Source organism: Nycticebus coucang, chromosome 2 (assembly GCF_027406575.1).
Source record: "Nycticebus coucang isolate mNycCou1 chromosome 2, mNycCou1.pri, whole genome shotgun sequence".
In the NCBI taxonomy this organism is placed as follows: Eukaryota; Metazoa; Chordata; class Mammalia; order Primates; family Lorisidae; genus Nycticebus; species Nycticebus coucang.
Window position 1 is genome coordinate 9,936,252 of NC_069781.1, and position 23,901 is coordinate 9,960,152.

The window sequence follows — 23,901 nt, forward strand, 5'->3', positions numbered from 1 at the left end:
GCTGGCATTGCCTCAGCACTTATTCTGTGCCATCTCAGTTCCAAGTGCTTAGCATAATTACCTCCTTTCATCCTCACAACAACCTCTCAGGGAAGGTGGCCTCATTGTGCCCATTTTACAGATGAATAAACTGAGGCTGAGAGAGGTTAAGTGACCTGTCCAGGTCATATGGGCAGTACAACCAGAATTGAAACCCTGACTAATACAGAAGACCTGAACCAGACTATTTAACACTTTGACGTAAGCAACATATAAAGAACATTCCACCCAGCTACAGCAGAATACCCATTCTTTTTGATTGCACATGGAACACTCACCTCAAAAAGCTCAAAGGCCAGGCGTGGTGGCTTGTGCCTGTAATCTTAGCACTTAGGAGGCTGAGGTGGGAGGATCTCCTAAGCTCACAAGTTCAAGACCAGCCTGAGCTAGAGCGAGACCCCCATCTCTAAAAATAGCTGGGTGTTGTGGTGGGTGCCGGTAGTCCCAGCTACTCAGGAGGTTGAGGCAAGAGAATCACTTGAGCCCCAAGAGTTTGAGGTTGCTGTGAGCTATGACACTATGACACTCTACCAGGGTGACAAAGTAAGACTCTATCACAAAAAAAAAAAAAGCTCAAAATTATTTTTAAACATGATTGACAAAGCAACATTTTGTAGAAGAGCCAGGAAAAAAAAATCCCAGAACATAAAGCAAAGACACTGAAAGACATATGTATAAGTGAAAAATTTAGAGAGAGATGATACCATAAAAGGAAGTACAATATCTACAAGAAGTTCCAGAGAGAAAAGAGAAAATCAGGAGCTGGGGTGTGAGAATACAGAAATAAAAGAAGAACATGTTTCCAGAAGAAAGTATTCAGATTCAAAATCTCAGGATGAATGAAAATCCAGGACTAGATTCATTCTTAAGAATATTAAATTGTCAAGGAAAAAATTATGAAAGCTTCTAGAAGAGAAAAATAGTTCACCTGGGAAAGAACTAACTAGCAACATACTTTCCATTTGCCACAGCAGATGTTAACAAAGACAACAGAATGAAAGTACCATTCACAAGTGACAAAGGCAAAATAAGGCTTTTTTAGGCATGGGAACGCTCAGAAACTAGCTCCTTATGCACCTGTCCTGAAAAAATCACCATGATCAGTGCTGGTAGCTGCAGGAAGATGTACACCAGTAAATTAAAATGAAATCCAAGGAACAAAATGTGGAATCCAAGAAACAAGGGGATTAACCCAGGAGTTCAATGAAACGAAAATTGAGGATAACAGTATTGCAGCAGGTCTCCCCAAATAATAGCTCAGAAAGAAGAAAGGATGGGTTCCGTTCAATAGCTAGTATATTACAAAGGAGAGAGAACTTAGTAATAAGATAATGTGTTTCTTTTCTTTTCTTTTTTTTTTTTTGTAGAGACAGAGTCTCACTTTACTGCCCTCAGTAGAGTGCCGTGGCATCACATGGCTCACAGCAATCTCCAGCTCTTGGGCTTACGTGATTCTCTTGCCTCAGCCTCCCGAGTAGCTGGGACTACAGGCACCCGCCACAACGCCCGGCTATTTTTTTTGTTGTTGCAGTTTGGCCGGGGCTGGGTTTGAACCTACCACCCTTGGCATATGGGGCCGGCGCCCTACTCACTGAGCCACAGGCGCCACCCGATAATGTGTTTCTTAAGGGGGAAAAAAAAATCTAATATCGGGCAGTGCCTGTGGCTCAAGCAGTAGGGCACCAGCCCCATATGTTGGAGGTGGCGGGTTCAAACCCAGCCCTGGCCAAAAACTGCAAAAAAAAAAAAAAAAAAATCTAATATCATGTCTTAAATAAGGTGCAAACTCAAATCTGGCATTATTCTAAATAACTGATAATTCATTCTTTTCTTGATACTTACAATATTTCTTTTGAGTAACATAGGTTTATTGACATAGGATTACATTTTTGAGTCCAATCGCATTATGTTTACACTTAATATTTATAATAATATAATTAGTTAATATAATTAATATAATATTTATATTGGGTTCTTCCTCCTCCCATTCAGGAAGGTTTATATTACTAATTACATTTTATGTCTTTTTAAAATTTTTTTTTCTTTTTTTTATTGTTGGGGATTCATTGAGGGTACAATAAGCCAGGTTACATTGATTGCAATTGTTAGGTAAAGTCCCTCTTGCAATCATGTCTTGCCCCCATAAAGTGTGACACACACCAAGGCCCCACCCCCCTCCCTCCGTCCCTCTTTCTGCTTTTCCTCCCCCCCATAATCTTAATTGTCATTAATTGTCCTCATATCAAAATTGAGTACATAGGATTCATGCTTCTCCATTCATGCGATGCTTTACTAAGAATAATGTCTTCCACTTCCATCCAGGTTAATACGAAGGATGTAAAGTCTCCATTTTTTTTAATAGCTGAATAGTATTCCATGGTGTACATATACCACAGCTTGTTAATCCATTCCTGGGTTGGTGGGCATTTAGGCTGTTTCCACATTTTGGCGATTGTAAATTGAGCCGCAATAAACAGTCTAGTACAAGTGTCCTTATGATAAAAGGATTTTTTTCCTTCTGGGTAGATGCCCAGTAATGGGATTGAAGGATCAAATGGGAGGTCTAGCTTGAGTGCTTTGAGGTTTCTCCATACTTCCTTCCAGAAAGGTTGTACTAGTTTGCAGTCCCACCAGCAGTGTAAAAGTGTTCCCTTCTCTCCACATCCATGCCAGCATCTGCAGTTTTGAGAGTTTGTGATGTGGGCCATTCTCACTGGGGTTAGATGATATCTCAGGGTTGTTTTGATTTGCATTTCTCTAATATATAGAGATGATGAACATTTTTTCATGTGTTTGTTAGCCATTCATCTGTCATCTTTAGAAAAGGTTCTATTCATGTCTCTTGCCCATTGATATATGGGATTGTTGGCTTTTTTCACGTGGATTAATTTGAGTTCTCTATAGATCCTAGTTATCAAGCTTTTGTCTGATTGAAAATTTGCAAATATCCTTTCCCATTGTGTAGGTTGTCTCTTTGCTTTGGTTATTGCCTCCTTAGCTGTACAGAACCTTTTCAGTTTAATGAAGTCCCATTTGTTTATTTTTGTTGTTGTTGTAATTGCCATGGCAGTCTTCTTCATGAAGTCTTTCCCCAGGCCAATATCGTCCAGTGTTTTTCCTATGCTTTCTTTGAGGATTTTTATTGTTTCATGCCTTAAATGTAAGTCCTTTATCCATTTTGAATCAATTTTTGTGAGTGGGGAAAGGTGTGGGTCCAGTTTCAGTCTTTTACATGCAGACATCCAGTTCTCCCAACACCATTTATTGAATAGGGAGTCTTTCCCCCAAGGTATGTTCTTGTTTGGTTTATCGAAGATTAGGTGGTTGTAAGATGTTAGTTTCATTTCTTGGTTTTCAATTTGATTCCAAGTGTCTATGTCTCTATTTTTGTGCCAGTACCATGCTGTCTTGACCACTATGGCTTTGTAGTACAGACTAAAATCTGGTATGCTGATGCCCCCAGCTTTATTTTTATTACTAAGAACTGCCTTAGCTATACGGGTTTTTTTCCGGTTCCATACAAAACGCAGAATCATTTTTTTCCAAATCTTGAAAGTACGATGTTAGTATTTTGATAGGAATGGCATTGAATAGGTAGATTGCTTTGGGAAGTATAGACATTTTAACAATGTTGATTCTTCCCATCCATGAGCATGGTATGTTCTTCCATTTGTTAATATCCTCTGCTATTTCCTTTCTGAGGATTTCATAGTTTTCTTTATAGAGGTCCTTCACCTCCTTCGTTAGGTATATTCCTAGGTATTTCATTTTCTTTGAAACTATGGTGAAGGGAGTTGTGTCCTTAATTAGCTTCTCATCTTGACTGTTATTGTTCAGCTGGCTTTCACTCTTCTTAGTTTGAAGTTTTTTTTTTAATTTTCTTTATTTTCTGTTCTTCCTTTAGCAATTCTCTTGCCCTTTGCCTACCAAGTAGCTGGGATTACAGGCGCCTGCCACAACTCCCGGTTTTTTGGTTTTTTTTTTTTGTTTTCTTTTTTGGTAGAGACAGGGTTTCACTCTGGCTCACTCCTGCTCATGCTGGTCTCGAACGTCCGAGCTCAGGAAATCCACCCGCCTCGGCCTCCCACAGCGCTGGGACTATAGGCGTGAGCCACCTCGCCCGGCTTTTCTATTTTAAAGCCATATCACCTTTGCTTGAATGAAAGATCATTTGGACCCAGAAAGATTATTCTAAAGGCAGCTTTCAGAAGAGAAGATCCCCGGGCAGTGCTTTTCAAATTTTAAGGTGCACCTCTCCATCTCTCCAATGTGCTTGCTTCTCCTTAAGGGCAGCTTCAGTCTCAAGTGCCAGTTGGTGGCAAGATAGCAGCCCATATCGCCACAGGGACAAGCCAGTGGACAGAGAATGGCAGCTCTGAATATATCTCGTTAGCTCGGACTGGATCCCAGGACTTGTTTATATCCACCACCAAGGCGCAGGGAAGGCACTGGTCAGGCTGGCCAGGCCTTGTCACATATCATCCCTGAGATTGTGTGGAGTCAGGGCCCCACAAGGTACATGGCTTGTGTTTTCAGAAACAATCTCCAGTTTGAGCACAAGCCAGTTATCGTCACACATAGGAAAAAGTGTGGGCTCGGCGCCTGTAGCTCAGCAGCTAAGGGTGCCAGCCACATATACCAGAGCTGGGGGGTTTGAATCTAGCCCGGGCCTGCCAAACAACAATGACAACTACAACAAAAAAAATAGTCAGGTGTTGGGGCTGGCCCCTGTAGTCCCAGCTACTTGAGAGGCTGAGGCAAGAAAATCGCTTAAGCCCAGGAATTGGAGGTTGCTGTGAGCTGTGATGCCACAGCTCTCTATTGACAGCAACATAGTGAGATTCTGTCTCAAAAAAAAAAAAAAAAAAGAAAAAAAATGTGGATGTTATAAATCTTGACTATGTAAATATAAAAATATAGGACGTCCCAAAAGTTCCCCTTAGTTGCTATACATAGGGAAAATGGGAAATTACAGCTAAATGTACCTCTATAAAATAGTCTCTACACGTACCTCTTTGCAAAATTTTTATACTGAGTATTTTGTAAATAAAGGTACATTTAACTACAATTTCCCATTTTTCCTATGTCGACTTTAGGGACCATAGGAAAAATGGTCAGTATTAACAGGTAGGGAGATGGGGGCAGGGAAGTTGGCACAGAGGTGCTTCTATCCTCATCTGACCCAGTAAAGACTCAAAACACCAAAGCAGATGGCTTATTTGGAAGACCTAAGGTCAAACAGGTAATTCCCAGGAAAAGCAAAATCAGAAACTATTAACCATGGTTTCCCTGGGGAGTTGGCCTGCAGAGCAGGAAGACTCTTATTTTTGAATAATTCTAACCTGTACTAGAATTTTTTTGAACATGTGAATGTTTTAATAACGTCTCTAAAGTTTTTTACAAAAAGGTTAAATTCTTATAAAAAACAGGAAAGGCATTGGAATCCATCTGTCAATTTGGAGCTCAAAAAAGTCACAGCCTGATTTTCTGGGTCAGATTTTTACTTGGCAACCTTAATTTGGCAGATCTGTGTGAATGCTCAGGATATCCTGCCAGGTGAAAAAAGCAGGCTTCAGAAAGAAATATACATATGGGAAGAAGTCAGAAATATACGGCACATCACAACAGTGCCTTCACTTTAGTGAGTGGGCTTGAAGACTATTGGGAATACTTTCTTTCTTTCTTTTTTTTGCAGTTTTTGGCTGGGGCGGGGTTTGAACCCGCCACTTCCAGCATATGGGGCCAACTCCCTACTCCTTTGAGCCACAGGCACCGTCCAGGGAACACTTTCATTTTGTACTGTTGTTAAATGGTGGCCGGGCATGGTGGCTCACGCTTGTAATTCTAGCACTCTGAGAGGCCAAGGTGGGTGGATTGCCCTGAGCTCAGAAGTTCGAGACCAGCATGAGCCCGAGTGAGATCCTGTCTCTACAAAAAAAAAAAAGCCGGGCTTTGTGTCAGGCACCTGTATTCCCAGCTACTTGGGAGGCTGAGGCAAGAGAATCGCTTGAGCCCAAGAGTTAGAGGTTGCTGTGAGCTATGATGCCACAGCACTCTACCTAGGGCTGCAAAATGAGACTGTCTCAATATAAAATAAATAAAAAAGAAAATTAAATGGTTTACATTAAGCTTTTTTAATCACACTGGCGAAAAGTATTTGAAAATTTGCTATTCTGCATTGAGATGCAAAAAAAAAAAAACAAGCTGGGCACAGTGTGTATGCCTGTGGTCCTGGCCAAGGCAGAAGGATCACTTGAGCCTGGGAGTTCAAGACCACCCCGGGCAACACAGATGCTCCTGAACAAAGATGTTGCCCCACTTCTGGAAGGCCCCAGGGGATTTGGATTTTGCTACAGTTGAAAACTGCCCAGAGTCCTGTGGACTGCTTCACACATTTTACTGAAATCAGAACAGCTGCTGTAAAATCTTCCAGAAACTGACCCTGGAGTCCTGCTCTGCCTGGGCCACAGTGCCATCTATTCAGGCCCCTGTTCTCTGGCTCTCATTTCCTATGACTGCACAGGAGATGCCATGATGGGCACTTGCTGGGGCTGCACAGCCTGGAAAGTAGACAAAGTAGCTATCTAAGGGGAAAAACGGCCCCTTCTGTTTGGTGCCAATGGAGAGCATGTGTATTGTGTACCAAATCTTTCAAGATAGAACCAAAATCTTAACAGAGGATATCTCTAGGAAGGGGCACCTGGGAATAATTATTTATCCAAATAAATGAGTTAATATTTTTTCCTGTGCTAATTTTTTAAACTTTACTCAAATTAATATGAGGGTACAATATTTAGGTTACATTGTTCTCACTTGCAGGGTAAAGTTCCATTTGTAGAAGAGCCCCTCACCCAGGGGGCGTGTTATACAGCCTCACAGTGTGCACATTAGGGGAGGTCTTGCCTCCTGCCTTTTCTCCTTCTGCTATACATCCTCCCCCCTCAAATGAGTTAATATTTGTAAGATATCTAGTGGACTGTCAACAGCTATAAAAAATAATTATGCTAAAGCTGTTTTCTAATTTTTCTATAATAAACATTACTTCATGAATAAAAGTAATTTGTAAAAGACTTTATGCTCCATTAAAGAGTCTTTTTAGGGGGGAAACTCAACAAGATTTGATGGCTAATGACCTAGGGAACTGAGGCCAAGGAAAGAGCCAGAAATGACCTCTGCATGCCAAGGGTGGGCATGGCTGCCCCTGAGCATGTAAATTCCCAGGGTATCCTGGCAGTGCCCAGGAGTGCCCAGTTTATGGGAGTGATGGGGATACACCCTTCTCAAACTGGGTTCACACAAAAAGCCCAAGAACAATAACCCAATTTTCTGAAATATTTATTTGGCAAAGTTCCTTTCTGATAATCAGCCACCAGACAGGCGCAAACAGGTGCCCAGCACTCCACCTCCAAAAGCATGTCCTGCCAGAGAGGGAAAAGGCAAGGAGCTCCTGCTCCTTTTTTGGTGCTTCAGTATCATGAAGGAGGCAGCATGTGGAAGGCCGGTCACAGGACTGCAGAGCTCCTGAGATGTCCCCTGGTCTGCAGAGTAGCAGCAGGGACTGGACCTGAGGGCTGGCGAACCTTGTGGCCTGGATCGTGGGCTACAGAGAAGGAGACAGGAGGCCAAGGCTCCGAGGGGATGTGGTATTGAATCCCTGCTCCCTGGGCAGGGGCCCCAGGCGTGGGCCCAGTGCAGAGTCACAGGCTGGCTCCATTCCCTCCAAATGGCCCAGCTTTGTCATCGCCCCTCAAAATGGGCTGTGATTTGTTCCAAAGTCTTTCCTTTGGTTTCAGGGACACAAAACAAGCTGAAAAGGACACCGAAGATGCAGAAGGCAGAGGTGAGCCAGAAGGCTCCATAGGGCCTGAGGACCACCTGCAAGAGAGGGAAGGTCCCAGATACGGCAGCAGGTTGAGAGGCTCCCACCGTGATCACAGCTGAGGAAGCCCTTGTCACTAGGTGGTATCCTGACCCCAGTCTGCCCTGCCTATGGCCATGACTATTGTGTGTCCACCCAGCTCTGGGAAGTGGACAGTCGGGCACACAGTTGGCTGCCTGGCTGAGCACTGTCCAAGGTATTCATGTTATGTGGCTAGGGAAACTGAAGCTCATAGCCCCACGGGGCAGAGACACACTAGCAAGTAACAGCTGGGCTCCCTCTCTTGGGTCCGCCTCCAGGGACCCCAGATGTACTGTCCACACTTAGCTGTGGCCCTGCCCTGAGGCTGCTGAGCCCAGTGGATTCCCTCCCCGGGGTGCAGTGGGAATGGCTGAGCCGTCAGCAGGGAGAGCACAGGGGGTCACATGGGGACACCTGGGGCCCACTGGAGTCCCCTTCAGTTAGAGCCTGTCTCCCCCAGAACCTCCACTGTGACCTCCCAGGTGCCTTCCTCCTTAGCTCCTCATCCTCTGGGATCTGGTGACCCTCTCTCATCGAAGGCCTTCTCTTGGCCTCTTTGACATTGTTCCCCCAAGTTACTGTTAGGTCCTTTGTCACTTCCTTTGTGGCTTCTTTTCCTCCCCTCCTTTAGTGTCTATCCCCTCCCAATCCCAAAGAGCACTCTTTATCACCCAGCCTCTGCCCCAGCCCTCCCAATATGCTCCCTAGGGCAGCCCTGTGGGTCCCAGGCTCACCAACATGCCTCCCCCACCGCTGTGCCCACCCAGCCCCCCAGGGTGTTTTCTCTCCCCTGCCTTCCCAGCCCTCATTGTAAAGGAGACCCTGCCTATTTCATCTACTGCTGTCATTGACGCCTAGAACAGGCTTGAACATGGCAGGTTCCAGGAGACCTGGAGGGAACAAATGACTGGAAAAATGACTTGATCATCTGCCCCAGAACTGTCTGTTGGCTGGGAAGCTCCAGACAGAAATCCTATCTGTGCCGGTCCATCCTTGAGAAGTCAGCAAAACGATGAACTAAATTGATGCTTCCATCAACCCAGGGCAAGGTGCAGTTACTCCCCTCTTGGAAGATGATACACAGATAGTGAGTGTCATACTCAAGGTCACACACAGGGAAGTAAGTGGCCAAGGTGTGGCTGGAGCCCACTCTTAGTGACTCTTCCCACACAGACCTCAGGGTGCATGTGCACGTGTAATATTCATTAATGGGAAAGAGGCCAGCCAAGCTGTCCTCCCACCAAGACAGACTTGAAGAACCTTGCGGGGTCACAGCCTGGGTTCCCCACCTGCCCCCACCCCTAACCAAGACAGCAGCCTTCCCAGGTGTGGCAGGGCCCTGGCCTACATGTAAGGCTGCTGACTGAGTATCTGCAATGAAAGGAGTTTCAAAAACTGCTTCTCTGCTGACTGAACGAGGGGGAAGGCCACAGGCCCTGGACTCACCATGATGCTACTGAACTCTTTTGTCACGAGAAAGGCCATGAGCCAGTTGGTGAGGACACAGACGCCTGTAGCCACACCCTTGATGTGCAGAGGGAAGATCTCTGACATGAGGAGCCAGGGGATGGGCCCCCAGCCTATAGCGAAGCCTGCAGGAGCAGGACAGGTGTCAGAACCCATGGTGGCCAGGCTCCTTGGCTTGCCACAGGGACACGGAGACTCAGCTTCCCAGCCTGTGGGGCTAAGGGGCCCTGGGTCCCAGCCTGGTCCTGCCAGCTCTGTGCCTTCTGCTGTGAGGCCTTGGGCTACCCTCCTCCTTCCTAGGCACAGGCTTCATCTAAGATGGAGTAATGACGGGCCTGCTCAGAGGGCTATTGTGCAGATTAAGTGAAAAGGACACAGAAGGGCTTAGTTCAGCGTCTGGCACAAGGTCAGAGCTATAAACACAGATGTTGAGATCTAGGGGATAGAGGGGTGAGGCCTGGCAAGACTGGACTTGCTGAGAGCTACAGGAAGCTGGAGGAGCTGAGCCAGGGGCTGCCAGGGACCGTGCCCTCACCCATCCTCCCTCAGGCCCCTTCTCACCAGCAATGAAGAGGCACATGCTGCCCACAGCCAACCAGGCCAGCCCCACACTGGTGTCAATGGGCTCCGTGGAGACAGGTGCCAAAAAGGCCACATGCGAAGAGTTGCTGGGGCCATCCTGGGTCAGCTTGAAGTAGGCGCCAAAGGCACTCGTGCTAAACACCATGACCATTCCTGCAGGTGGGAGGGTGGTTGTGGGCAGGGTGCTCTGGGGAGCGGCCCAGGGTGCAGTGTGGCCACAGCAGTGTGGTGGCCTAGACACCTCAGAGGGGCAGGCCCAGTTCCCTGAGAGCAGTCAGCTCCCAGGAGCCCTGACTGGGCAATAGCTACCCCACCATGGATCTCAGACCTCCACGAACTCCAGCAAGTTCCCAGAGTAGCCCCTGCCTGGCCCGAGGAAGCAGGAGTAGAGCCAGTGTGGCAGCAACAACTGGCTTCCAGCCCCAGCGCCATCTTCCCAGTGGCTGGTGGGTACCAAGTGTCCACAAGCTGTGGCTCATGCAGAGGGCCTCATGTGGATCATCTCCCAGTCCTGACAACAGCACTGAGGGAGGAATGGTCACTATCACCATTTCACAGTCGGGAACACTGAGGCTCAGAAAGGTAAAATCACTTGCCTACAAGGACCACAAGCTTGAGTCACTTCACCTCCCTGGCCCTCGGTTTCCCCATCATGGCATCTTCCTGTGGGTTTACTGCAGAGGCATGATGCAGTGATGGCGTGAGCACAGGCCTGGCCTGCAGGGAATGCTGAGTGAAGAGCTGTCAAATCATGGCCTTGTCAGTCCATATTTGTCCTCATGAATGCTCAGCTGTCTTTCTCCCACAGCATGGTGGCCTCCTCTGTGGTGGGGAGCCTGGCCAGGCACTCCACTTACACAGGGTTGAGCCCTCACCTGACAAGACCAAGAGCAGCCTCCGTCCTGCTCTGTCCATGATGAGGGCAGCCACAGCTGTGAATAGCACCTGGATGACACCTACGACGACTGAGGCCAGGCTGCTGTCCTAAGGGGGACAGGGCAGATGAAGCTGGTTGGGTAAACCAGACAAAGGGATGGGCTGGTCCCTCCCTCTCCAGTCCTGTGCTGGGTGACAAGTGGGACAGCTGGATGAGGCAGGCCAGACAGAGACAGCTTTACCTTGAACTTGGCTTCTTCAAAGATGGTCTCTGCATAGAACATGACAGCATTGACCCCCGACAGCTGCTGGAAAGCCATCAGTGAGATGCCGATGACGAAGGGCTTGTAGATGCCAGGCTGGACCAGCAGGGCCAGGTGAAACCCCTGGGATGACAGAGACCGGCTGTCAGGGTGTCTCCTTCCCCTCCCCTGAGGGGCACCCTCTTTGGCCCACTGTCCCAAGGCTTGTCCCAGCCCCTCCTGTGGCCTCAGCACTTCAAACAAGTCACTGCAACCTCCCCACAGCTCTTACCGTCTAGCTGGGGGAGCCATGGAGAGAAGTCCTGGGCAAAGAGCAAGCTGGCCCAGGTGCCCAACCACCTCCAGCATATCCAGTGCTCACCTCAGGCCTGGCCCTGAGCTGTGCACCTCCCACAGCCTCCTCACCAAGTCCTTCCTGCCACCACAAGGCACATGCTAAGACTCCTATCTCAAAGATAAGGAAACCCAGGCTCCCAGATGGGAAGGTCACACCACTGGTAGGGAGCAGAGAGGGTGGTTCACCACTGTCTGACTCTTAAACATGGATTTCACCTTCTCCCCACCCTGCAGTTCCCAGCTAAATCCAAGTCCTTTGCACCTGCCTTTCCCCAGACCAGGCTGGTCATTCTCTTCTGGAGATAGTGAGATCAAGGCTCAGGCTTTTCTGGTGACCTCCAAGGCTAGCCCCTGACTCCCAGCCTCTCACCTGATGCTCCCCAATGGAGGGTTCTGCCCAGCTCTGCTCAGAGCCCCACAGAAACTGCAGGGCAGCCATGGCCTCCTGGTGTCTATGCTGTGTCAGCAGGAAGCGGGGGGTCTCTGGCATCCAGCACATGAGCAGCAACATGAGGGAGGGGGGCACACAGCCCAGCACGGCCAGCCAGCGCCACTCCAGGACCCAACCTGGTTGGGAGGCAGGTGTCAGAGCCAACCTGGACCATCCCAGGCAGCACCTGCTTCCCCTCCTGCCAACCCTAGGGACTCAGCTCCAAAAGTGGGGACCTCACTACCTCTGCATAGCTACTTTCACATTTTTTATTGATATTGTCATTATTATTATTGTTCATGAAGGTTGATGGCACGGGTCAGCCACACCAGCTGTGCATCAATACACGCATCACCATGCTGTATCTGTTCCAGGAAACATGTGCAGCCATGAAACAGAGTGAGAAGCTTGCTGTAGATGCTATAGCACTTTTCGTGTAATAGGGAGGGTGAAGACGTAAGTTCTTCACATATGCACAGACTTTCTGGAAGGCTTGGAAGAAATAGGCAATGCTGGCTCCTCCAGACAGGAAGGGGACAGAGATGGGGAAGCTTTTCACTGGACATGCTTCCCATTCTGGTGTGCTGAATCATTTGAATGTATTATCCAAAGTACAAATCAAATTAAGCAGATGATAGGATTTTGTCATCTTGATCATGTATGAAGACCATCACAAATGCAGAATTATCTAGCCTTATGAAAAGTCAAAGGTGCCTGGCTGTAGTCCCTCCTGCTCAAGAGGCTGAGGTGGGAGGCTCTCTTAAGACCAGGAGTTCTAGACCAGCCTGAGTGACATAGCGAGACCCCATCTCAAAAATAAGGAAATTCAAAGGGTTCTCAGAGTAAGGCACCCAGGAATAAATGAGTTTAGAGCACAGACTCTTTAAATTTTTAATTTTCCCTAAGCCAAAAGCTTACCTATCCCATTTGTGTAGAAAAACACCTCTGTGATAGCTATGAAGTACTTGTTTTTCCTGTCTTGAGGGGCACAGATAGATTGTAACTGTTCCATAAAGCCTAGCTGGTGGAGTGTTATTGCTCCAATGTGAAGCTAATGTGTCATCACTGTGTCACTTTGTGGAGTCAAGAGTTTTGATGCACCCCCTGCTCTGGTGTATCAAAACTCACAGGAACTGATCAATGAAAGGCAGAAGCAACAAATATTATATTTTGCTGTGTATAATGTGCCCTTTTTGGCTAACATTTTTGATGGAAAAGTAACAATGTGCATTATACATGGGCAGTATGGCTTGGGAGCAGGGGAGCCCAGTGGGCCTCCTGGTGCTGCTGTGCCCTCCTGCCTAGGCCCACTGGGAGCATGAGGTTCTAGTCTGGGAGGATCTGGGGTCTGGGGGAAGTGCGCTGGAGCAGCCTCTGGTGAGCACTGCCAGCAAGGGAGGGGGAGCAGGCAGGGCTGGCAAGGTGGGCCACAGCTGCGTAGGGTGAGAGCTGAGGCCTGAGGGCTGGCTGCACAGAGGGGACTGGGAGCCCCACGCAGGACCTAGGGACCTGCTTGGCTGCCCTCGGGCTGAGTGGCCACAGAAGCTCTTGCCCTGCTGGCCATCTCAGGCACAGGCCTCAAAGCGGTAGGGAGGGAAGGCTCCTGGGAAAGAGGGCAGGGGCAGCCTTCACAGAATGGGTGGTTGCAAGAGGACAATGCGGATCTGCATGTTTACCAGGGGTGCGGTAGCCCTCCCCAGATGTGTCTCTCCCCACTGAGTGCTGGCCACTTTCTCAAGAGAAGGGTTGTCTCCATTTAAACTCTCCATTTAAACTCTCCACACAAACTGAGGCTCTCTGGGACAGTGGGACTTGGCTAAGATTACATAGCAAATAGCAGAAGTTGTCCTCAAACCGAAGACCATCAGATTGGAACGTGGTCTTCTTCTAAAGGAGAGCACATCTGCCTCTGGAAGCTTCTCAGTGTGGGCCTCAGCTCTGGCCACCTTCAGGCTGTACCTTGCGGACATGGTGAATCTGGCACTGACGTTCTGAGGGAGACACAGCCCCTCCAGCTCCAGGGCTGAAGACTTCCACAGGGCCCACCCTTCCCAGGCTCTGGTAGCCACCAGTCTATTTACTACTTGCATAATATCAATCTTTAGCTCCCACACATGAGTAAGAATATGTGAAATTTGTTTTTCTGTGCTTGGCTTACTTCATTTAACATGTTTTCCAGTCCACTACACAGTAAGGTACTGAGCTAACCAGTTAGCCCTTCCCACACCCCTGGAGTGGGCTTCTGGGAAGTTGAGGACATCTCCTTCTCTAGGACTTCGTCTCAAGTCCCAAGTATCTGAAGGTCCCAGGGAGGCGGTCTGAATATTGGCACCTTTAGCACTGGTTGTGTGGCCTCTGGCTAATCCCTTGACCTTGCCGAAACTCAGCTTCTATATCCACAAAACGGCCAAAAACAAATCAAAAGAGAAAATGACAACTATACCTGTCAGGTAGGCCAGGAGGATGCCTATGACGACCATCAGCTGCACACAGGAGCCCAGCATCCCCCGGACTGCTGGGTAGGCAATTTCAGAGATATAGACCTGCCGGCAATTAAGATGAGACTTTATTTGGGGTCTGTAAGTTCTTAAAACCAAAAAGCCTCAGCCATTCAGAGCTGAGGAGAGTCCTGATGGGGGCTGCTTCAGGCCCTGTATCTCTCTAATTGAACGGCCCCTATGTCCTCCCCCCACACCACCAAATGATCTGTGGCAGGTGTTTCAAAGGGATTAAGGGTAGTGGGTGGCTAGTGTGTGTGAGGATAAGAGGAGGAAGGAACAGAGTTCTTAAACTTTCATGTAACGTGCATAAACCACCCTTGATAAAATGCAGATTCTAATGTAGGAGGTCTGGGGTCCACGAGTCTGCTTTGCTAACAAGCTCCAGGTAGCACCCACTCTGCTGGCCCAGAGACCACATTCTGCGCAGTGCCCTGGGAGTGAGAAGCAGGAACTTGCTTTGCTTGCTACCAGTGGCTGCCACTGTTCCCTCCCGGGCCCAGGAGTCACTAGGGCCTTACATTTCTAGGTTATTCTACGCCATATGTCCATGACTAAGATAGGGGCCCAGTAAAAGGCTCCAAACCGAAATCCCCAGTTTCTTCCTCACCCTCTCTGGACCCAGCTGCCGCTGCTTGGCAATAAGAGTGGAATGAGTGGGAAGGCCAAAAGGAAACCCAAGGAGAGAGGGCTCTGAGCTGCTGCCTTCAACCCCCACCACACTGAGGTGGGAGGGAGGAGCTGGTGGCCCAAGCCCAGTGTTCACCAATCACCCAGCTTCCAAGAGGCATCCCATAGGCTGTATGTGGCAAGTATCACTGAATCCACACCACCACCTTGTGAAGTAACACCATAATCCCCACTTTGTAGCGAAGGAAACTGAGGCCACTGAGATAGTCTGTGGAGACGAGTGGAAAGTCGATTTGGCCCCAGTGTGTGGGGCTCCCAGCAAGCAGGTTGGGTCAGGAGAAGCTGAGGGAGAAGCCTGTGAGTAGCCTTTGCCCCCAGGACAAACCAGAACAGGATTTTCCTGCTAACTATAGTGTGTGATCTGGAGATGGGAATTAAAGCCATAATGTGAGGCTCCTGTTGTGGTCATCCACAGTGCCACCATGTTTGAGAGGCACAGTTCATGGGGATAATCCTGGGTTTCAGCCACAGCTTCACGGCTGACTAGCTGCGGACCCTGCCTGAGCAAAGGACTTCAGGTTTCTACAACAGTTTCATCTGTAAGATGGAGATAACAACGGAGGCGCCTTCCAGGGTCCGACGTGGGGGTTGGGGAGATACAGCAGGTACTGGGCACCCGTGCCCAGGAGGCCCAGCGGGGAGAGCCACGCCCCCAGGTCTGTCCGACTCCTCCTTGGTCTCAAGCCGCGAGACGCAGGGCTACTCACCGGAGCCACTAGCGAGGCGATGCCGCAGGCCAGTCCGGTGAGGAGGCGGCCCCCCAGCAGCATCCACACATCCTGGGCCGCGGTGATGACGGCAAAACCGACCACGAAAGGCACGGTGCAGAGCAGGAGACTCAGTTTGCGTCCGGCGCGGTCCACGAGCCAGCCGCCTAGCACGCCCCCAGCCGCGGCGCCCAGGGTCACGATGGCCTGGGGCGGGGCGACCGCGGGCTGAGGAGCGGAGCCTGGGGCCGCAGCCCACCTCTCCACCACCCACCGCCCGCGTCCTCAGAGCGACAGGGACCAAAGTCCCAGGCTGGAAAGGGGGCTATCCTCGGCAGGGAGACCGGGCGAGCACGGCCGAGGGTCTCGGCCCTCTGTACCAACAGGCGCGAGGCTGAGGGCTGCGGTGCTCGTCCGAGGAATGGGCGCAGGGGTCCTAAGCCTAGCAGGGGAGATCCCGGGGCCTCACCCCGAACCAGGAGGCGGCGCTGTCGTTGAGGCGCGGGGCCGGGGGCGCGGCGCGCTGCAGGCTCGGAATGGCCGGGGAGCTGTAGCCGAGCGCGAAGCCGAAGCTGAGCGGGCCAAGGGCGGCGGCGAAGGCGGCGAGGAAGACGCGGCGGCCGCGGGGGCTGCTGCGGGGACAGGACCGTGGGTGAGTGATGCCCACAGGAACGGTGCGAGAGGGTGAGGCCGAGTCCCTGGCCTGGGGCCCCTGCCGCTCACCTGCCGCCAGGCGGCCCCAGGAGCGGCTGGGCCTCTTCTTGGTCCTCAGGCGTCATGTCCGCGGCCAACGCCTACTTGACCAACTCCGACGCCCGAACCGCCGGGGGTCCAGAGAGTGCGGTCAGTGAAGGCCTCGCACAGCTGTGTGGGCCAATGGGCGGTGGGGGCGGCCCTGGGGTGGGATTGGAACAGCGGTGGTAGGAACAGCCAATGGGAGAGTAAAGCGGGACTAGCGATCGCCCCCCAGTTCCCGCCCTTACATCGTGGCGAACCAATGGAAGCACAGAGCCAGTTGGCTCGGCGCGCTGGAACCGCCCTTAGCACCAAGCGGCCGGCGGTAGAGATGGGGTGGAGTTTGTGCCTTGCTCAACCATCCAATTGGAGTGTGGTGCGAGTTCGTAGGCGGGGCCAGAAGGCAGCTTCAGAACTGAACTGGCCAATGAGGGTAGAAAGCGTTTTTGTTTTTTTTTTTTTTTTTTTTTGCCTAGGGTCGCCTCTCAATCTAGCTTCAATCAATGAGGGTAGGAGCTGGGCCAAGGCGGAGCACATGGGACACGGTCCCGGAATCCCTACCCTCAACAACCCCGAGCCGCGGCGCCTGTCTTCCCAGGTCCGGGCTGCAAGTCTTGCTCGGCGTTAACCGCTGCTGCACGGGGACCTGCACGGGGACCTTTGTTGTAGGCGCCTGACCTCTCTCCCTGGCCCAGCTCTGCTGCCTGAGAACCTCAGGACGAAGGTCTCCTAGCAGACAATCCTGTACTACCTTTCTTCTCGGACACCCAAGACTGGCCCGTGCTGTCGCCCGCCGCATCCTACCTCTGTGCTTCTGTGGTAGGGTGCTGAGGTAATTCTGGAAAGAACCAGGGATATGAGAGTAAGAGGTTTGGCCTCTGGCCCTGTTTCCTCATCTCTAAGTGAGGATGATAATTATCTTCCAGAAGACTTTGAGCAGAGTGGTGTATTGAAAAGACAGAATACCCATAATTGCATTAATGTACAAGCTATGATTTAATTAAAAAAAAAAAAACAGAATGGGAAGTACTCAAATGTAACTGTGATAGTTGTTTGACCTATTGCAGTCACCTGATTGTTCCAGCAACCAACTTTTTTCAATCTTGACCACAAGACTATTTTTACAGGCTTAGGCAACTGCCCTTCTGTGCTGGCACAGCATCTTGTGTTTGAGTTATTATCTAAGTTCTTACCACTGCACTTATCACTGCTTTGTAAGCACCTGTTTTCTTCTCTGCTTCCCCAGTGGACATGAGTTCTCCTGGACAGCAGTAGGTACTTGGGTGTTTGCAGAGTGGATGAATGCCTTAAGTTCCATGGGCAAAGTGCTGCAGTTAGATGGCTTTGTAATGCAGACAGTGGCGTACTGGGAAAGGCTTATGTAGGCAGGATACTCCAGTGAGTCCAGCTGCTGCCAGACAACCCACTCACTGACCCAGGCAAACCTCCTGCCCTGTGGCTGGTGGTCACTCTCCTTGAGTGTGCAGAATTCACTTCAAGGCTTTTGTTAAGCAATTGTTGCTAGAACAGCCTCCTGCCTCCTTTTTACAGGCAAAGTACCATCCACCTGATTAGTAGGGTTCACCTCTTGCCCTCTATACATTAATTCTTTTGATCCCGGACTCTTGTCAGATTAGGCATGCGTGGCTCTAATACGGCTGATTTGGATGAATGCTCTAACAACCCTTGTTTTTGTTTGTTTTTTTAATTCCAGGCTGTGAAGCAAGAAAATTAAGGGGGGAAATAGACAGGAAAACAAAGTTAAAAGCTCAAAAAGCTTACAAATTAGTTTAACATGAAAAACATCAGCTAGATCCAGCTGCCACAAGGCACTCAGCCTGGCTACCTGAGGCAGACAGGGCAGAAAGCAAGGACTCAGGGCTCAAAGGTTCAAATCTCTGGTCCCTTTGAGACTCAATTTCCTTACTTAAAAAGCAGGAACAATAAAACATAGTTCACAAAACTGTTCGTGGGGTTGAGATACACTTGGTGGTTGATAATGTTTTCTCCTGTTTGAAAAGGGCACAGCAAAACACAGGGAACACTAAGGCTGAAGATTATGAGCAGACACATTTAGTCATAAACTGCCCCACTTGGGTACACCTGAAACGCACTGTCTTTGCTACTCTTTTGCCTTTTGCCTTCTGCCAAAGAGCCAGGCAGCCTCCAGTGTGGGCTTATCATGTTGAACTGTTTGTGCAAAAGATGGAGAAAGGAGCTCTTCCTACGATGTACAGGCCCACAAGCAGACAGGTTCCAAATTTCTGTATCCTCTTGCAAAGTCCCGAGAAACAGTTCTTTGTACTTAAAAAGACCTGCAGAAAACTCTTCAGAGCTGCTTTAACAGGGGGTAAATAATCGAAAGTTTCTTTTGATAGGTGATGTAGGCAAGAAGAGATATAATAAAATGGAAACAGCTAGGCTAGAGCCAAAGGTAAATTACCTTCACACAGAGTAAAACTTTTATGAGCAGGTTCATGCAGTTGCCTTTTCTTGTTGTTGTTGAGGCAGAGTCTGTCACCCCGAGTTGAGTGGCATCTTAGCTCACAACAACCTCAGACTCCTGGGCTTGAGTAATCCTCCTATCTCAGCCTCCTAACTAGCTGGGGCTACAGGTACATGCCATGATACCAGCTGTTTTTTTACTTTTTGTGGAGATGGGATCTCACTCTTGCTCAGGAAATCATGATCTCAAGTAATCCTCCTGCCTCAGCCTCTCAGAGTGCTAGGATTACAGGCCTGAGCCACCTTGCTTGGCCAGATTAAAATTTTTATAAATGGCTGGACACAGTGGCTCATACCTAAAATCCTAACACTTTGGGAGACTCAGCTGGGAGGATCACTTGAGGCCAGGAGTTGGAGACCAACCTGAGCAAGAGCAAAACCCTGTCTCTACAAAAGAAAACAAAAAATTAGCCAGGTGCAGTGGTGCATGCCTATAGTCTCAGCTACTCTGAAGGCTAAGGCAGGAGGATCACTTGAGCCCAGAAGTTGAAGCCTGCAGCGAGCTATAATGACACCAATTTCTTTTTTTTTAAACAAACCATGTTAGTGAAACTAGATTTCTTTCCTGTGATGTCCCCTGGTTAGTGGCTGACATTACACTATTATTTTTGCACTTAGACCAATCCACATTTCTTTCTGTTCACTTGCAGAGGGAGCCAGGGAAGGCAGACACATTATGAGAAAAAGGATAATCAGTCGGTTCATAGGAAAGAGCAAAGGAGACCCACACAAGAGGAAGTGTTTGAGAATACTTTTGACCCCAAGGAGTAACTGTTCCTAAGTATGTGACTGTACAGAAACAATAAAACCAGGCAAAATAATCTTAAGGCTTTAGACAGCTCCTCTACCTTATTATTTTTCTTTCTTTTCTTTGAGACAGAGTCACACTATGTCACCCGTGGTAGAGTGCCGTAGCATCACAGCTCACAGCAACCTCCAACTCCTGGGCTCAGGTGATTCTCCTGCCTCAGCCTCCTGAGTACCTGGGACTACAGGCGCCCGCCACAACACCCGGCTATTTTTTGTTGCAGTTTGGCAGGGGTCGGGTTTGAAGCCGCCACCCTGGATATATGGGACCCGCACCCTACCCACTGAGCCACAGGCGCTGCCCAATACCTTATTTTTTAAGAGACACGGGAGGAAAGAGGAGCTTCTAAGATCTAACCAGTTTTTCTCAAGCATCTGCAGGAAGGAACACAACTGGTTTCAATCATGGTGAACTGAAACAGCAACAGGGGCCAAAGGTGCAGAAAGAAAACTTATTTATAATAAAGTTAAAAAGCAATGCCTTTCTTCATAAAATTTCTATCTAAATATATAAAATAGAAGGTTGCAGTAAATTAAGAATGAACATTTTTGATTTATTCAAAGTTTCGATCTAAAACTTCAGTGAAATCTACCACCTTTATTACAAGGGGACTGATGGTTCCTGAACAGAAAGAAACAAAAGTCAAGGAAGATGGCACTGGACATTGGAGAGTGACCCAAACTGGCCGAGTGTGCATAAGGTTTGGTCCAAGAGATCACCGACAGCCTAAAAGCCACATTTTGTTGAGAAGTGACGTGGGAACTGTTTAAAGAGTATAAACCTCCATAAGAAAACGAAAAATGGCAAACAAGATTCAGACTCTTGTTACTTCAGGTCAATAATGTCTTCATCTGAGGAAGCTGGGAGTTGAAAGGGGCTGCTGCCCGAGACTGGGCTGCTCTCTCTGCCGGCCGCAGGGTCCTGGTTAGAGCTGGTTGAGTGGTAACACCCCTCAGGATCAGCTTCAGAAGCCAGAGGACTTTCCAAGGAACCCGATGGGATCCTATAAGAGACAAAGCCACTGTAAGAGGAGCCACAGGAACACCTCAGAACTGGGGAGCCCTACAGAACTGGGCCCATTTTGTCTCGCAGTTTCCTGCTCATTGGACTACCTGTTTGGCTCCCACTGTTGGGGTAGGGGTGGGTAGTGCGGGAATGGCCACTCCCATCTTTAGCTCAGGCTCTGGGGTGACCCCTGACTTAGAGGGTGACTGTGAGAATTAAAGGCCAGGTGTGTGACATATAGAAGGTATTTGCCAGGCATTATTTACCTACCTTTATAAGGTGCAAATCCAGATGATGTCACTCTGCCTTTAATGTTTTCTGCCCAGGGCCTGAAGTGGAAGCTGAAACTCCTACTCATAGCCAAGGTTTGGGACCTGGACTGCTGACCCCACCAGTCTCCCAGGCCATCTCTCCATACCCCCCATTTTCTCCAGCTCCTCAGGACTCTCCACAGCTGCATCATCAGTTTGACTAAAACTGATTTCTCAAGAAGCTTATGCATTCAACACTCATGGGCCTACAGAAGCCTGCCCATCCAGGGTGTCATTAGTCTGTAGAAAGTGCCTCCCGGGCAGTGTGTGACTTACAGGGCTAGCACCCCAAGCAGGGGCCTCTCCTCCTCCTTACCTCTCACTGCTGGTTGACCTCACTGCCCCTGGTTTGGGGCCTCCTTGGCTTTCTTCTAACCGCTTCCGGGGTTTTGGTTTGGCCTTTGGCACTCCTTCAGACCTGGGTCCACCTTCATCTAAGAGGCCTGGATAGCAGGGAAGAATTATAAGTCAGGGTCATTGCAACAGGGCTGCCATCAAGACAGAATATGTCCTTTTTTCCCTTTGGTTTGGAATTGGTACATTGGTGGGCCAAAGTTAGGAAGAAAGATAATGGAACGTATATCTTTAATCAGTTTTCTTATAGGTAGAAGGCTTTTTCCCCTAATTACAAAGTATGCATGTATTGCAAAAAATAAAATTTAAAAGATTCAAAAGATCCTAGTGAGGAGTTAAGATCTTCTAAATCCTATCACTGGTAACTGTAATTCTCCAACTCAGGTTTATTTTCTCAAAAGCACAATGGTAAAACAGTGGAAAGCACCACCTTGTAAAAATCAACCAACTTAGTCAATGTGAAAGTCTGCCAGATCCCGTGGCCTGATCCCCTCTCTGGTTGTCTGGAAACATTTCCTGCAGGGCAGGGGGTGCTTAGGCCAGCTCAATTTTATGCCATGCAGATCCCAATCTGAGTTTTCAAACCAGTTTTTATTGGTTTAGCATTTTTCCTTATTTTGTTTATGCAAATAGGAACAAAAGCTTTTATAACAGTCTAGTCTTTTCATAATTATCAGATGCTTTATGTTTCTGGTCTGGCCTCCCCTCTGCATAGTAAAAAGGGCCCCACAAACACCTTGTATCTGTACTAGCAGCCCTGGCCCCACTGTTGAGAGGCTGGGAGAAATGATAAGTGACCCGCACACACACCTGTAAAAACATGGGCAATTTCCACTGTGGCACATACCTGATGTATCAATAGAAAATATCTAAGAGCAGCAGATGTCAATCCCTCTAGACACTTTTCTAGGAAATCATACATATAGAGGAACTTTTAATTTAGGAAACTGTATCAAACTAGACACAGTGGCTTTTTTTGTTGTCCCTTGGCACTTTCTAAAGGATAGTTTTTTATAAACTGCTCGTTTTCCCCCTTAACATGGTTTGGGCAGCTTTTCATGCCAATAAGCACAGATCCACAACATCACTGTTGGTGGGTACATTTCGTGGCATTCCTTGGTGTAGATGTACTATAATTTATTCATAGATCCCTTCTTAAAGGTCAAATTTCCAGCTTGGTGCCTGTAGCTCAGCAGCTAGGGCGCCAGCCACATATACCAGAGCTGGTGGGTTTGAATCCAGCCTGGACCTGCCAAACAACAATGACAACTACAACCAAAAAATAGCCAGGCATTGTGGTGGGCGCCTGTAGTCCCAGCTACTTGGGAGGCTAAGGCAAGAGCAACAGGTAAGCCCAAGAGTTTGAGGTTGCTGTGAGCTGTGACGCCACAGCACTCTACCTAGGGTGACATAGTGAGACTCTGTTTAAAAAAAAAAGGTCCAGTTTCCTTTTAAACTCATTGTTTTTGAGGACGATTGATACCCAAGATGAAACCAGCTGTCAGTATGCCAGCAGTGGAAACACAAGCGCTGTTACCCAGCAGCTCCCTGCGCGTCCTGCTTGCTATCTCTTTGATCTCCATGCGAGACAGGGACAGGGAATGCGTGACAGGAATGGCAGCCAGGCCCACGCTGATGGGAGTGGGCGGGGTGATGACCTTGGAGACTAACGGCGACTTCAGGGGTCGCTCGATGCTTCTGCCCACGAGATTTCTGAGTGGAATCTTGTATAGATTTTTTGACTGAATTTCACCTGAAATATGATTTAGAAAACCACATCAGTACTAAAAGTTCTTTTTATTTATAACAACGATTTCTTATTCCTCGACACAGTTGGCACAAAAGGAGACTTTTGTGTCCCATGGGGAGGCCCGGCAGGGAGCATTTAACATGAGGGTGCCTGATCGGCCAGCCACGTACACCTGAGCTGGCAGGTTCGAATCCAGCCTGGGCCCACCAAACAACAATGGCTGCAACAACAAACAAAAAATAGCCAGGCGCCTGTAGTCCCAGCTACTTGGGAGGCGGAGGCAGGAGACTCGCTTGAGCCCAGGAGTTGGAGGTTGCTGTGAGCTGTGACGCCACGGTACTCTACCCAGGGTGACAGCTTAAGGCTCTGTCTCAAAAAAAAAAAACAAAAAACATGAGGGTGCCTGATGGCTTTGCGTTTCCTAAGAACATCATTCTCATGTGTAAATTAGATAAAATACACTAATAGTTATACCTGTATGTGGGAAAAATGGACAAGAAAAGCAAAAAGCTGCTCAGCTTGGGGGAACTTTGTGCTTTATCTTAACAGCGATAAAGACGACTGATGTGGTAAGAAGTTACAAAAAGGGCCATGTTCAGAGCAATTCAGTAACCACAGCGAAGAGCAAAGGCTGCTGCGGCTCAG

The 23,901-nt window shown here is 48.7% G+C and overlaps 2 protein-coding genes and 1 long non-coding RNA gene across 19 annotated transcripts in view; 1 reads left to right on the plus strand and 2 right to left on the minus strand.

Annotated features, from left to right (window-relative positions):
- Positions 1-7,357: 7,357 nt before the first annotated feature.
- On the minus strand, positions 7,358-16,742 carry SLC2A8 (solute carrier family 2 member 8). Of its 4 annotated transcripts, none has more exons than XM_053561993.1 (10): positions 16,512-16,739; positions 16,258-16,417; positions 15,789-15,995; positions 14,337-14,436; positions 11,834-12,030; positions 11,107-11,250; positions 10,864-10,972; positions 9,968-10,141; positions 9,386-9,531; positions 7,358-7,914 (listed from the first exon to the last, which is right to left on the minus strand). In XM_053561993.1, exons 1-10 carry the CDS (start codon positions 16,565-16,567, stop codon positions 7,777-7,779), a joined length of 1,431 nt encoding a protein of 476 aa, XP_053417968.1. In that variant the 5' UTR covers positions 16,568-16,739; the 3' UTR covers positions 7,358-7,776. The 4 variants fall into 4 exon arrangements, with proteins under 4 accessions (XP_053417968.1, XP_053417962.1, XP_053417974.1 ...); XM_053561987.1 differs by having other exon boundaries at positions 16,258-16,420; XM_053561999.1 differs by lacking the exon at positions 9,386-9,531 and having other exon boundaries at positions 16,258-16,420; positions 16,512-16,742.
- Positions 16,553-20,226, plus strand: LOC128565518 (uncharacterized). The gene is made up of 3 exons (XR_008374273.1): positions 16,553-16,631; positions 17,122-17,385; positions 19,909-20,226. It is a non-coding gene; the product is annotated as an uncharacterized LOC128565518 (long non-coding RNA).
- Positions 20,227-20,368: 142 nt separating this feature from the next.
- The window catches only part of GARNL3 (GTPase activating Rap/RanGAP domain like 3), a 158,797-nt gene continuing 155,264 nt past the window's right edge, over positions 20,369-23,901 (minus strand). For all 14 annotated transcript variants that reach the window (XM_053561886.1, XM_053561963.1, XM_053561877.1 and 11 more), the window contains 3 exons: positions 23,044-23,259; positions 21,469-21,595; positions 20,369-20,839 (listed from right to left, as the gene is read on the minus strand). In XM_053561886.1, coding sequence (XP_053417861.1) covers positions 20,662-20,839; positions 21,469-21,595; positions 23,044-23,259 — 521 coding nt within the window. In that variant the 3' untranslated portion in view covers positions 20,369-20,661. The remainder of the gene's footprint in view (positions 20,840-21,468; positions 21,596-23,043; positions 23,260-23,901) is intronic.

Bases quoted from the DNA above. Each gene is read 5' to 3' on its own strand.
- SLC2A8 (XM_053561987.1), bottom strand. From the start codon at position 16,567: ATGACGCCTGAGGACCAAGAAGAGGCCCAGCCGCTCCTGGGGCCGCCT. The intron at 12,031-14,336 runs GTATAGTTGTCA...CCTCCCAACCAG, and splicing joins CCTCCTGGCCTACCTGACAG to GTTGGGTCCTGGAGTGGCGC. The intron at 7,915-9,385 runs GTGAGTCCAGGG...CCTCTCTTGCAG, and splicing joins AAGAGTTCAGTAGCATCATG to GTGGTCCTCAGGCCCTATGG.